The sequence below is a fragment of the Oreochromis niloticus genome, linkage group LG20 (assembly GCF_001858045.2).
Source record: "Oreochromis niloticus isolate F11D_XX linkage group LG20, O_niloticus_UMD_NMBU, whole genome shotgun sequence".
Classification (NCBI taxonomy): domain Eukaryota; kingdom Metazoa; phylum Chordata; class Actinopteri; order Cichliformes; family Cichlidae; genus Oreochromis; species Oreochromis niloticus.
This window is the reverse complement of record NC_031984.2, coordinates 19,683,077-19,696,527: the sequence shown is the minus strand read 5'-3', so window position 1 is coordinate 19,696,527 and position 13,451 is coordinate 19,683,077. Positions and strand designations below refer to the sequence as shown.

Here is a 13,451-nt window from a genome sequence, read left to right as displayed (position 1 = left end):
GTTTTCAGAACACTGAACATCTACACACCTGGTCAAGCTGCTTCTGAATTTTACTCTGCTCTTCTGTGACCAACTTAAGTTTCTCTGCATCTGCCTCAGCAAACTCCCTGCCAGCTTTCTTAGCAGTGCGTTGCTTCGCACACAGTGCTTTGCGTGATTTGCGATGAACTCCTATCTGTTCTTCCAAAAATTTCAGTTGCATTTGGAGTAACTGCTGGGTATGAAGAAGCCATTCTTCGTATTGGTGCTGTTCAGCATCATCTGTAGAAAAGAAATCACAAACCACCCTTAGCTATCCACAAATGTATGGAGAATGCAATAAAAAAAAAAAAGTCTTAACAAAAAGAAGACTCAATTCAGCTCAAAAGGCAGTATTGGTCAAACATACTGATTATTCCTTGCACAAACTGAGGAGGGTTAGGTCTTGACTGGGGTGGATCACTTGTCTCTCCCTCCTAAACAGAAAAACATGGCATTTAAATGACTCAGCTATCATCAATTTTACAAATTAAATCATCACTTTTTAAAAGTAAACCAACATACCTTTGCAGGTCCAGATGCAAGTTGATTTGGATCTGTGGCTGGGGCAGAAGCCAGCCTCTGAGCAAGCAGAGAAGAAACTTGTTGCCTGAAGAGAAAGCAGAACAGTGCTGAGTGACATCCACTTTTAAAAATACTTAACATGGGCCTCAGCAAACAGCTGTGCTAATGGTACAGTTGATCCTCTAATAGCAGTCTTTAACACTGAAGTCACCATTGCAGGCATGTCTCTGACACATAACTACTGCAAATAAGTGGTTGCTGAGCAGTTAACCTTGTGAACAGTGGTGTTAGGGATGCTAGTTTTATGTTTATCAGCTTACAAGAGCTTGAACCAACAACAAAAACTAGATCTGAAGATGATCAGAATCAACACATGCTCTACTATCTGGCAGCAGTTTAACAATGTCAAAAACATTTATAAAAAAACATTATTAGAAATACCTGTTAATGCCAGTGGGAACAACCATTGGATCCTGTGCCAACACTCTCTTAATACCCTGAAGGGCAACCATCTTCGCCTTGGCAATGGGATCCATGTTATCTGTAGCAAATTTGTCCAAATCTGCAATAATAGGAGAAATTAGTGAATGTATGGAAAAACAAAAGAAGTTGTGACCATGACAAGACATGAAGCTTACCTTTATCTGGGAAGAAGCTGTTGGTCAGAGTTGACTGTTTTACTGCTGGCTGCTGCTGTGATTGATGGCCAAGTCCTGGCTGCATCCCCGGCTGCATCCCAGCCTGCATCCCCGGCTGCATCCCAGCCTGCATCCCCGGCTGCATCCCAGCCTGCATCCCAGCCTGCATCCCCGGCTGCATCCCAGCCTGCATCCCAGCCTGCATCCCCGGCTGCATCCCCGGCTGCATCCCAGCCTGGATCCCAGCCTGGATCCCTGGTTGCCCCGTCCTCATCATGGTTTGCTGCTGGGCCATCATGTGAGTTGGCGGTACCATTCCAGGTCCCATAAGCCTTTGCTGCTGCAACATGTGTGAAGCACGGGGTACCATCCCTGGCTGATTCATCATACCTTGGGGTGGTGGACGATGGTGGTGTGGTAACATTATTTGCCCAGATGAATGTTGATTCGGATGTGGATTTGGAATGCCTGGAAACTGTTGTGGCATGCCTCCTTGTTGAAGGGAACTGAGCTGTTGCTGTTTCTGTTGTTCTTTCTTTTCATGCTCCAGGAGATCTTGTATTAGAAGAGGCAGTTCACCATCTAATGAGCTCTCTACCTTTGCCAGATCTACAGCAGGAGAGTGCTGCTCCCCTACATCAGGTAGTCCTAAGGGATCATCACCCATATCTCCATGTGGAGCAGGTGGAGGAAAACGCAATGGATCACTTTGGCCTGGCAAGGGATATGGAAGTCCCCCTAATCGAACAGAACTGAGTGAGGCAGACTGGCTCTCACTTTGTGAAGTCTTTGTTGTTGGTGCGGTCACACCAAGAGGCATGGATACCGCTTCTCCCATTTCAGCTTTCACCATAGTCTGTCCTGTTTGCAGCTGAGGCGTCAAGCCTCTGTCTTCTACTTTAACTTTAGAGGCATCAGCGGTTTGTGAAGAGGGTGTTAGTTGAGCAGAAGACTCTAGTGCAGTAGAAGGGACTTTTGTCAGAGCCTTCTGCTCTGGCTCCACCTTGGCTTTATCTTCCACTTTAACATGTGCAGAACCAGATGAAGCTGAAGGACCTTCACTTTCAGCTTCTACCAGCCGCAGCTGATCTGAGAAGACATCTTTAGGGTCTCCTTGGTTCAGTTCAGGATCAGTGTAAGCCAGCAGGTCAAACTCATCACTGTTGAGTAAGTCATCAAGATGTGGATCATTGGTTTCGAGGTTGTCCAGGTTTCCCAAGTCATCATCTCCTTTGTCAGGGTCCAGGTCAAGAGCCAAATCATCCTCATCTTCTACTCCTCCATCTCCTGGAGCATCACCTAGCCCATCAAGATCAGGTTCTGGCAGTTCCTCTGCATTTTCTACAGCTGCAGGCTGGGGCTCTGTGACTATAGCTGGTTGTGAAAGCCGATGCTGCTCAGTACTGGGAGTGTTTTGGGCCGAAGTAGCATTTTGAGGTTGCATGTGGGTCTGTTGTCCAACAGACCCCGAGGACTGCTGAGGCAGTAAAACTGACAGTCCACCCTGTTGTAACCCCTCTGTCTGAATCCCACCAACTTGAGCTATAGGAAGTTGCTGAACATAAGGTGCTGACATCTCTTGCTCTGGGACAAAGAGACGTGGCCTGGGCTGGGGTCCACGGGGTATAAACTGGTGTCGCAGGGGTGGCCTTTGTGAATTATGTCTCAACTCAATGAACTGTGGTGGCGGACCTTGACTCACTGGCTGCATGGATTCACCACCGTGCCCTGGCATCATGGCATGAGTATTACCCATGCCTTCCATACCTTGGATATTGACAGCAGGGTTAAGATTGTGCCTTATGCCCACAGTTTCCATGCCAGGCTGAGGGAACCTCCTTGGGGCCTGGCCCTGCCACTGAGGAGGAAATGGTGGACGGGTAAACATACCCTGTGGTCTGGAAGGTCCTGGTAGCCTGAAGAAAGACAAAAACAACGAAAGGGAGTTGGACTAATTTAAGACACCAATTGTATCTTCAAAGCCAAAAGATTTATGCCTGAATTTGGTTCAGTTTAGACCAATTTGGTTTATTCAATCCAAGTACCTCATTATTTAAATGCTTACCTAATTGGATCAACAACGGCAGGGTTTCCTGCATGTGGTGGGCGAATGAGCTTATCATCTGTGGGCATCTTCCCCGACACAGAAGCCTGAGCACTTGAAGCGGCAGCAGCAATACGCTCCTAAAAGAAGTAATAATTGTACCATTGTCCCTTGACTCTTTAGTTATTAAAAAATGAAAAATAAATCAAAAATAACTTTTTTTCATAATGTCTGCATGAAAATCAGAAAACTAAAAAAAACTAAAAAAAAAAAACAAAAAACCCCGACATCTTCCAGATTGCATGTAAAAATGCCTGCAAGATTTCACATTGGTAATGTAATGTTATTCAATCACAGGATCCTTACCTGTGGATAAGGTGGTGGTGCTCTGTGAGTTTTATCCTGCTGAAAGGCTCCCATCCCTCCCCCAGACCATCCAGGGGATGCACTGCCAGCAGCAGCAGCTGCCTCCTTCTCTTGTCTGTGCATTTGTTGTCTGATCACAAATTCCCTCAGTCTTTGGCGCTATAAAACAAGAAGCTTTGATTAGCAAAGAAAAAACAAAAGCATGCAGAAGTGCACTCAATGCCTGCTCAAAGGCAAATATTCTGATACCGGTCTGTGCTTTTCCAGATCAGCAGGGCTGAGTCCTACTACTGAAGGGTCCTGTACTGCTGAAATGTCAGAAATTTCTTGAGTTACTGGCAAAGATGGCTGACTTGACATGTCTGAAGTGTGGACAGCTGGTATTTCTTGAGATGCAGAGGAAGGTGGCACTCGCGAGGTAAGGCTGTCTGCTGACAAAGCCGGCTGAGTTTGTGGCTGTGGTTGCTGCACCATCTGAGTCTGCTGTTGAGTTATTTGAAAGCCTCCCGTGCTCGGGCTGCGGCTGAAAGTAGGGGGAGTTGATGGCTTTCCAGAGAGGGGATCCCCTATAGATATATTAGTAGGATGGGCTGGAGGTGGCTGGTTAGGATGAGGGGATGTTTTGTAACTTCCAGTTCCCTCTGGGCCAATAGAGGAAGTGCGAGGTGGCTTATGGACTGCTGCAAAAGGGTCTCTAGATTGTGGCCTTGAAGGTGGCCGAGAACAAGGGTCTGGAGATTGGAAACGAGGAGTAGCAGGAGACTGGACAGAGTAACCATCATTGGACATGCCACCAGGAGTGTGGGGAGACTGGCAGCTGCCCTGGGACTGTGGGCTCGAGGGTACTCTAGGACATTGCTCCTGTTGAGCTACAGAGTGTCTCTGGGGTCCAAGAGAACAATTATCACCTGACTGCGGTCTGGTAGTTAGTGGAAGATGAATATGGGGATCAGAGTGAGAGGGAGACTGCCTGAAGCCTTCAGCAACATGGCTAGGTGAAGCTCCAGGATGAAGTGCCCCACTCTCCCCTTGGTGCATTCGTGGTGTTAAAGGTGCCTTGAACAAACCATCTCCAGACTCTAGCATTCCAGCAGGGGAGCCGGTGGACAGCTCATGTCTGCCAACTGCAGAGGAACGTGGAGAGGGTGCACTCATATCAGTCCTGTACTGCCCTGTGCTTGCAGGAGAGGAAGCCAATGCAGACGGTGACGGTGAAGAACCATATTCTGGCCTTCCCATTCCTTGCTGGGTTCTGAAGGGATCTCCATAGTGGGTATTGTGGGATGGTGAAAAAATGGTCGACTCCCCGAGCCCAGGACCTCTTGAATGAGGACTTTCTGGAGGCCCTAGGGACTCCTGAGAGCCTTGCTGGGATTGTGGAAGAAGACCCTGTTGCTGCTGCAGCTGTGATCTGAAGTAGGGGTCAACCTGCTGAGCCCGTCTGGGGGTTCCAGGAGTTCCTGGTTGCATGTCAAAAGGGCCAAGACTGGCTGGCCGTCCCTGAGGAGGGCCCTGCGGGCCGGAAGCAGAATAACCTGAGGAAGGGGCCTGTAAGGGGCTGGCCCCAGCATTAGAGAAAGGTGTGTTTGGGTGTGAGTGAGAATGGGGTGACTGAGGTGGAAGCTTAGCCAAAGGATCTGTCCGGATTTCAGCTGATAATGGAGTTTTGACAGGTCCATCTGAGAAAAAGACAGAAGATGATCCTGAATCGGGAGGCAAGGGAAATGAGCTGTCTGCAGAGCTGGGCTGAGAAGAGATTGATGTTGAGCCTGAAGGTGGCGGAATCTGGAGGTGTAAACTTGGCCGTTCTCCCTTTGCACGTGGTTGCTCTGTTTTTACTGGCCTGCAGACTTGACTCTCTGCCTGCTGTGAAAAGGTAAAAAGAGCACCAAAGGAACATTAACCACACACACCATAAATCTAATGAAGTCACTTGCTAAACTTAAAAGAAAAGAAATCTACTTTTAACTCACCTTCTGTGCCTTGTTTATCCTCTGAGCTGCTCGGTTATCTTTGGCCTTTTGCTACAAAGAAAGAGAGAGAGAGAGAGGGAGAGAGAGAAAAAGTCATTTTCTGCACATACATATAGGCGCACACAAGTCCAAGCATGAACTCTTATAAAAAGAGACTAAAAAACACAATGAATAATTTTTTTTTTTTTTTTTTTTTTTTTAAAAGGAGGACCTAGTATATGACCAACTGCAAATTTAGAAATGTGTTAAAAAGAGAATTACACCAAACAAATGATAATGTGAAAGAATAATGTATTAAACAAAGCAAAAACAGAAAACAGAGAACCTACCAGATATGGAACCTTGTCAGCAGCTGGGACCTTCCTCCAGATTTTCATGATCTGCTTGCAGCGACTAGCCCAATCTGTGATGAGAGAAATATTTAACACTTACGTTACAACTGTGACATAAACTTAAAAATCATGACTTTGATAAAATAGGTTTCTTCTACACTAACCTGGGTAGTCCTGTTTGAGAGTTGGGAAGTTTGTATTGGCATAAAGAACAGGGGAAATAGTTGAGAGCTCTCCAAGCTCCTCATCCTTCTCCCAGCGCTGCAGACTACGCTGGTTATAGGACAGACCATCACCCTCTCCCTCTGTGGGGGTTGGTGGGGAGGAAGGAGTTGCTGGGGTAGAGGGAGTTGCCCAAGGGCTCTCCTCACTGCCATCTGGACTGAACAGCCCTCCTCTGTCCCTGTACACCATATAATAAGTTAGAGGGTTTGTTTTTTGGTCAAATGAAAAGGCCACATGCAGGGAAAAAAAAAATTATAAATCATTGGGAATTAAGCTTCTGCTTTTATATGAGTATTAACTACATAACTGAGATGCTGTGAAATAAAATGCACTAATGAGCCTACCGCATGTCGAAGAACGGTGACTGAGAAATTCCAGGAAAGGCATCCATCATTCCAGCTGAGGGCAGGGACCCTGCAATTCCGGTAATTGAATTAAAATACAACAGTATTTCAATCATGCTTTTAATAATTCAGGAATCATACAACAGGTAATAATAGCTGCGGTTTGAATTATATGAACATCTGTAGGAAACCCTTGTTCTCACCTGAGGGGAGAGGTCTCTGTGGCAAAGCACTACGACTGAGTTCTCCCTTATTGCCCTCCAAGATGGGCTTCATGCCTCCCAAGGAGGAACCATCCGACACTCCCAGAACCTTCCTGAAGAACTGCTCAGAGTCCTGACTCTCCACCCCCTGTGGAAGACCTATCACACAAGTACAACAGCATGGAAGGAAGGAATAAATGATATTACAAGTCATTCTTAAATGCTATATAGCATTGTGCCCTCCTCAGGAAATTACCTTCACTTTTTTCTGCATCAGAATCATGAGGATCAGTTGAGACCTGGTTTGTCTGCGATGAGGATGGTGTAGGAATCCCTAAAAGGTGTAAAACTTTAAAACAACCCGGAACTGCATGTTAAAAAGGTCTATTAACTTCACTTCCCATATAGATACTTACCTGCACCGTCTCCCTGAGCCTGGGGGGCTTCACCCCCCTCTTGCTTGAGAGGACAATTTATGTCCACCACACGATCCCCGGCATCAGCTAATGAAAGAAACAAAAAGTTACATATCCTGCAGTGACTTTTTTTCTTAACCAGCATCCCACATTCTATACCAAATAACCCATAATATCAAGTTAATGTTCTTACTGTCTGGGGTAGTACTCTTGGTTGGTGCTGGTAAAGTAGGTCTGATGGGGCATGAACCTGGCCTCTGCCCTGGAGGTATCATCACTGCCTTCTTACTCAAGTCTATCAGTGTCTTTCCAAAGAATGCCTCCTGCCGGAAATTACAGATGTTTACAATATATACATCAAATCAGTGCATATCTTTATTTTCACTTTTAAAACATGGCACATAGAGAGACAAGAAACCTGGAGATAAGCTGGAAACATATCCTCGAGTTTGCTCCTCTTCCGACCCCGACGTTTCTTGGCCTGTTCCTCTCCCTCCACTGGTTTAGGATCCATAATGTTGTCTGTGTCAGGGTGGGGCCCTAAAAATATAATAATAACATTCAGTTTTCTTAGGTTTAAGTTATTTGCATAAAATACGTTGAATCACACCTCTACAAGTTAAGCAGAGATGAGGATGTTCCAAGGGAGTTGAACATTAAAAATGTCTACGTGTGTGAAGGTGGGGGCATGTAGTTTCTGCATCATGTCAGATTTTAAAGCATTTTGTCACAAATTAAGTCCTGATCACGATTTTCTATTGAATCACCCTGATTATTTTTTTGCTTGATTCCTCTACTTTACCACCTCATTCACTTCAGCATTGTGGCTTTAATTAAGTAAACAAGGACTTGGTTTGATGTCAGTGGTTTATATCCGTCTAAATGCAGCCTTAGATCAGTAAGAAGGTGAACAAGCTCCTATGTTCCATAGCAAGCTATTGTTGTCACAAACCTTCTTCAATAGTTCGCTCAATTGGCTGTCCATCCAACATGGTCTCTCCAGCCAACTGGGCAAAAAATTCTTTCTTCATCCGTGTGTGACACTTCCTTTGTCGCACCATAAAACCTCCAATTCCTAACATAATTAAAGGAAACATATGTTTTAATTATTTTGGATATGATGATACGTCTATGTAGATACTGTAAATGCCTTTATACAGCCACATTCATGATTGCATACCAGGCCTGTAAGGTTTTCGCTTTCTTTTCTTGCTGTCATCTGTCTCCTCTGCTCCCCCTTTAAGACCCTCACAGTCACCGTCAGCACCTGCATCCCGCTCAGTACCACCATCTCTCTCAGGGCTCCCAGGTTGGTCCATTTTTGATTCACAGTCCATGGGTTCCCCACAGCCTGGTTACATAGAGGAACATTTATTTATTGTAAAAGGCACAAAATAATCCTGAAAACTCTTTAGAGACAAATGAATGAGTGGAAATTGTCCAAACCTTTTCCCTCATCCCCTTCTCCTTCAACCTCTCTTAGATCCATTCCATCAGGACCTCCTTCAGAGCACATAGTGCCAAGACGGGAGCGACGCTGCCGTCTCTTGTGCAGAGGAGACATGGAGATGCTACGAAGCAGGGACATGCCTGACTCTGTAAGCCAAACACCCTCCAAACGGTAGAACTGGGGCTCTAAAAAGTGACAATTACAAATTTAAATAAAAATAAAAATAAAGGGCACAGACTCAGAAAATGTACTTGGAATAATTAACTAACATAAGGAACTACATCTTCTTACCTGGCTCTTTTATCTTTATTGAAGCCATAATGGCTGACTCTACTACTGTGACCAAAGGGCAAAAAGTAGGGAGAAAAAGAAAACTGTGTCACCAATGAAACGACGAGTCAAAAAAGGAAAAACAAAAACAAAAGAAACAAAAAACCCCCACAATATCTTAATTATATTTCTGAAGACCTAGACACTGTCAATCTGAGACTTACCCACAGGTTTTGGAACATATGGGGTGCAAGATGTGCAAGCAAAGCCCTCATCAGAAGCCTGTTCCACCTCATCCTCTGTGTACAGACTCTCACAGACGGCATGGACCCATCTGCATAGGCACACATAAAAACCTAGCTATGCGCACTTTTCAACAAATCAAAGATGATATGGAATAATTTATGATATGAAAAATACATAAGTAATGCCTTCCTCGCTTTCATTTTCTGGTTATTTTGTGCGTTTGTGTGTAGTTCCAATAATCAGCACCCACCGATCGCAGTACTGACACTGCAGCAAGAGCTCCTCCTCCATGAAATTCTCCCGGCATACCGGGCAGGTGACGAGGCTGGCGCAAGGCCCGCAGTGTGTGTAGTTGTTCTGCCACTCGCAGTGGAAACCTGGTGAGTTGGAACCACACTGCACACAGCACACACACCTGGACAGAGATACAGATGTAGTGTAGTGCTTTATAACATTTTTCCAGCTAATATGCAAGATTAAAAAAATAAAACTACTGATACCAATGTGATTGGTGTAACAAATTTTCTGTTGCTACAGAAGCAAGAGCCGGAGGGATGGGCCTCTGAATTGCAAATGAAGGCTGAGCCACCAGTGTTTTACATAATATGCAAATTTGGATATATTCATTTCCATTTGACCCAATTCAAAGCTACATGGATGAACAAAGCTTTGTGCACTTAAGTTTCTTGTTTTTTTATTATTTCTCTCTCTTTTTACCATTTGCACTTCCAACCACCCTTGGGTACAGTGTGCAGGGGAGGATCCAAGCAGTAGGTGTGATAGCTGACATCACAGTCGTCACACAGCAGCAGACGAGACGGGTCTGAAGCCTTTCCACACACTTCACACACAATACATTCCAAACAACGCCAGCCCTTACGAAGCATCGTCTTGGTGATCTGCAGAAGACATCAAATTTAATCTGGATTTTCAAAACAAAACAATGAAAACATAATCCATCATAAGTTTAGCATTGTTCTTACTTTGCTGTTAACACAATAAGGATGGTAACACTGGGCACACTGTGCGCAAGCCAGCAATTGCCCCTCTACACCCTTTCCAAAACTGCCACAGACGACACACATGTCCTAAAAATACGAGAGAAAACAAAAGAGAAAAATTAAGAACAATAAGTAAATTTGCAGTCATACAGAAATGTCAACTGCAGTGCTTAGCACAGCAAATCCACACAGGGTAAGTGAAAACGTCAAAGCAGCTTTACCTGTAGCAGAACAAATTTATCGGTGTTTGAAAAAAGAACAACTGTGTTCTGCATGGTGTCATCTTCTTCTTCGTCTTCCTCCTTACTCAGTCCAGTGTCTGAGGTCATGCTTAGCTGTAACAGTGTAGTAATTTTGCAGAAGTATTTTATTTCAAGCAAATTTATGAAAATTATAAGAACTACATATTACTAAAATATTAAAAAGTTAAACAACATTTAAAAAAAAAAACAAAAAAAAAAAACATGCTCAAAAAGTGCAACTCACCAAAAAGGCGTCGATGCAGGAGGCCATAGCTTTAAGGCGTGACCTCCCACCACGCCCTCTCCCTCCACCACCACCACCACCTCCACCACCACCTCGAGGTCTACGCTTTCCAGGGAAACTACTGCTTCGTCCCTGCAATTCATAGAAACAGCCTTTTCAATGTCAAGTCACGTTATAACAATGACATAATAAAAACAAAGACTTAAATTAGTGCCAGCTATCAAAAAATATATATCAACTAGTACATTGTGACCTCACCTGTTTGACCCTTGAGCGGCCTGGGGACCCTCTGCGTTTGGCCTTTTCTCTGTCACTTCTGAGAGGTTCAAAGGGAAGAGAGTCATCGGTCTCAGTGAGCAAGTTGTCAGTGTGCGAGCGGCTGGAAGGTACAAGGCCAAGCTCCATGGAAAGCTGAGGGTCGGGTTCTCCTGGAGAGCCTAGAAAGCCACTGCTGCTCTCATCACCATGGCTCATATTTGACATTTCATCCAGCAACAACTCCGGCTTAACCTCTTGTAGTTTTCTCTTGATGTCCTCACTGTGTCCTTTCATTTGGTCATCATCCTCATCCTCCTCGTCCTCCTCCTCCTCAGAGTGAGGTAATAACCTCCCCTCTATGTCAGCTGCAGAGAGGGACTCTTGTGTGTCTATTGATAAAGAACGATTAGAAAGCAACTGGAAGTCATGGCATGGACTTCGTTCCTGCTTTTCATCCATAGACAAAGGCTCCGTTTTAACCACAGAGACTGTGGAAGCTGGTAACTTCTGGGGATCGTTACAGAACGGTTCTATACAGATGTCACCAGATGCACTCTTCAATAACTCTTGTGATAGTTCTTGTTTAACTGAGGGAGGAGCCTCTTGCTTCTCCTCATCCACCTCCATGCTTTCAGGGCCTTGCTGTGACACTGGTGTTGGTTCTACTTTACAGCTGTTGTTAAACTGTGTCTCTGCTGTGGGACCCTGGGAAGCTGCCACTTGACTCTGTGCCTCTTTGGCTCCGTCTTCAGCAGCGGGTGGACAAGAGCCCCTCTGCTCTGTTGTTGCACAGCCTATTTGAAATGAAGGAATGTGTGATTATCAGCACTGTCATTTTTACATCCATTATTAGATACAAAGCACATTGGAAAAAAAAAATCAAGTTCTGCTTGGTGTTTATTTTCATATATAGTACATCTATCATGTGACCTTGGTTTACCTGTAGACTCAAGCAGAGCTGGTCCCTCAGAACCAAAAGCTTCTGTTGGTAAGGGTGGCTCTCCCTTCATTGTTCTCTCCACAGTGTTTGTTGCCTGAACAGCTGCAAACTCCATCCCTAAGATGAAAAATAATTAAACTAAATAAAAACATTGCTGACACACACACCAAAAAAAAAATAAATAAATAAATAAATAACAAAAATGCTCTGACAGCCATATGCAAATCACAGGCATTTCTTTTAAGTTTGGTCTAATGTAGTGCACAGTAATGAATGACTTACCAAAGTCCATAGGTGTCTCTTTATCAGCCTCATCTTTTGCCTGTCCCATTTCTAATGTGCGTTTCTGTCCTGGTGTCACTTCTGATAAGACTGTATCCATTTGGACTGGCATTTCCACCAATTTAATGTCTCCTTCAGTTTCCTTAAGGGACGTTATGGTCTGAGTGTCTGCTGTGTATGGTTCAGCAACTGGCTGCTGCTGACCCTCCTTACAAAGCAGGCAAATGATCTCAGCTTTTGGGGGTTCCCCCGCTGAACTACACTCGCTGTGAACCCATCTGAGACAAAAGATTATTAAGATTTTTTTTTTTTATATGATCGTAACACTGACATGGTCACACATCCACACAAACTGTGTAGTATTTTAAACTAACCTGTGGCACATGCTGCAACACTGCAAAGCAACAGACGGGTTGGCAGCTTTGCTGCACACACAACATATAGAACTGCGGTGATGCTGGCATCCCTCACACACGGCGTAGTTATCAAACCACTGGGCTGAGCCTGGCAGCACTAGTCCACGGACTCCACACACCATACATACACGACACCTCTAATAGAATAAAGATTATAGAGCAAAATTACCAAAAAAAAAAAAAAAAAAAAGTAGACAGGAAAAAAAAAACAAAAAAAAAAACAATATACAACAAAAAAACTTCTACCAATGTCTTTTTAAACAGAAACAATTTGGATAAAATAAGGTACGAATATGTTTTATTAAATAAGTGAATGTCCCTTTTAAATGTCCAGTTTCAATATACGGAAATCTTTTTGGATAGAGGTTCAAAAAAAAAAAAAAAAAAGATTTACTCTGCATTTCCATGGGTCAGATGGAAGAGAATCCATGGCTGGCTGGAGACAGAAGGTGTGGTATCCCTTATCACAAGCATCACATACCAACATTTTGGAGTCTTCCCCTGGTTGTCTAAGAAAAAGTAATAATAGGTGGAAAAGGGAGATTTAATCAATGCAAATAGAATCATTAAATAATCAGTCACAAAAAAGCCAAAGTAAAACAGGACACACATCTGAGAAAAAAGAACGATGCGAGACTGTTAGACTCACCTGCAAGTCTGGCACACTTTACACTCTGGACACTGCCATCCTGCCCTCTGGATAGGTGTGGCTCCAATCTCCAGACAGGCTGCATGGTAGTGGAGACCACAACCCGTGCAGAAGAGCAAATCTGTGAGCTCGCCTGCTGAGTCACATACTGCACACCAAGACTCTTCACCAGCTGCATAAAACAAACAAACAAAAAAAAACCCCATATGAATAGGTTTAATAAAAATATTTTCAGTTCACCTTAAATTATCATGAGACTCAACAAGGTAGGAAACGAGCACTTAACTCTCATATTTTGTTTAAATTTTAGCAAGGTTTCAGCTTTTTAAGAAAGACAAGTTAATTTCTTTTTGTCTACTTTTAAGTTAT

The 13,451-nt window shown here is 44.1% G+C and overlaps 1 protein-coding gene across 6 annotated transcripts in view; it reads right to left on the bottom strand.

Moving 5' to 3' along the window:
• kmt2d (lysine (K)-specific methyltransferase 2D) overlaps window positions 1–13,451 on the bottom strand; it is a 30,602-nt gene that overhangs the window by 11,655 nt on the left and 5,496 nt on the right. For 4 of the 6 annotated variants that reach the window (XM_019349666.2, XM_019349667.2, XM_025901854.1 and 1 more), the window contains exons 7-39: window positions 13,083–13,254; window positions 12,828–12,942; window positions 12,392–12,570; window positions 12,018–12,295; window positions 11,736–11,852; window positions 10,796–11,589; window positions 10,538–10,669; window positions 10,273–10,386; window positions 10,034–10,138; window positions 9,768–9,949; window positions 9,301–9,465; window positions 9,029–9,138; window positions 8,826–8,870; window positions 8,531–8,719; window positions 8,265–8,435; window positions 8,037–8,159; window positions 7,503–7,624; window positions 7,278–7,407; window positions 7,085–7,171; window positions 6,925–7,002; window positions 6,669–6,827; window positions 6,466–6,535; window positions 6,061–6,299; window positions 5,894–5,967; window positions 5,565–5,615; window positions 3,841–5,457; window positions 3,592–3,750; window positions 3,247–3,365; window positions 1,182–3,097; window positions 985–1,105; window positions 544–628; window positions 389–455; window positions 29–261 (exon numbers count right to left, since the gene is read on the bottom strand). In XM_019349666.2, coding sequence (XP_019205211.1) covers window positions 29–261; window positions 389–455; window positions 544–628; window positions 985–1,105; window positions 1,182–3,097; window positions 3,247–3,365; window positions 3,592–3,750; window positions 3,841–5,457; window positions 5,565–5,615; window positions 5,894–5,967; window positions 6,061–6,299; window positions 6,466–6,535; window positions 6,669–6,827; window positions 6,925–7,002; window positions 7,085–7,171; window positions 7,278–7,407; window positions 7,503–7,624; window positions 8,037–8,159; window positions 8,265–8,435; window positions 8,531–8,719; window positions 8,826–8,870; window positions 9,029–9,138; window positions 9,301–9,465; window positions 9,768–9,949; window positions 10,034–10,138; window positions 10,273–10,386; window positions 10,538–10,669; window positions 10,796–11,589; window positions 11,736–11,852; window positions 12,018–12,295; window positions 12,392–12,570; window positions 12,828–12,942; window positions 13,083–13,254 — 8,318 coding nt within the window. The remainder of the gene's footprint in view (window positions 1–28; window positions 262–388; window positions 456–543; window positions 629–984; window positions 1,106–1,181; window positions 3,098–3,246; window positions 3,366–3,591; window positions 3,751–3,840; window positions 5,458–5,564; window positions 5,616–5,893; window positions 5,968–6,060; window positions 6,300–6,465; window positions 6,536–6,668; window positions 6,828–6,924; window positions 7,003–7,084; window positions 7,172–7,277; window positions 7,408–7,502; window positions 7,625–8,036; window positions 8,160–8,264; window positions 8,436–8,530; window positions 8,720–8,825; window positions 8,871–9,028; window positions 9,139–9,300; window positions 9,466–9,767; window positions 9,950–10,033; window positions 10,139–10,272; window positions 10,387–10,537; window positions 10,670–10,795; window positions 11,590–11,735; window positions 11,853–12,017; window positions 12,296–12,391; window positions 12,571–12,827; window positions 12,943–13,082; window positions 13,255–13,451) is intronic. The other 2 variants (XM_025901855.1, XM_019349669.2) reach the window with 2 other exon arrangements.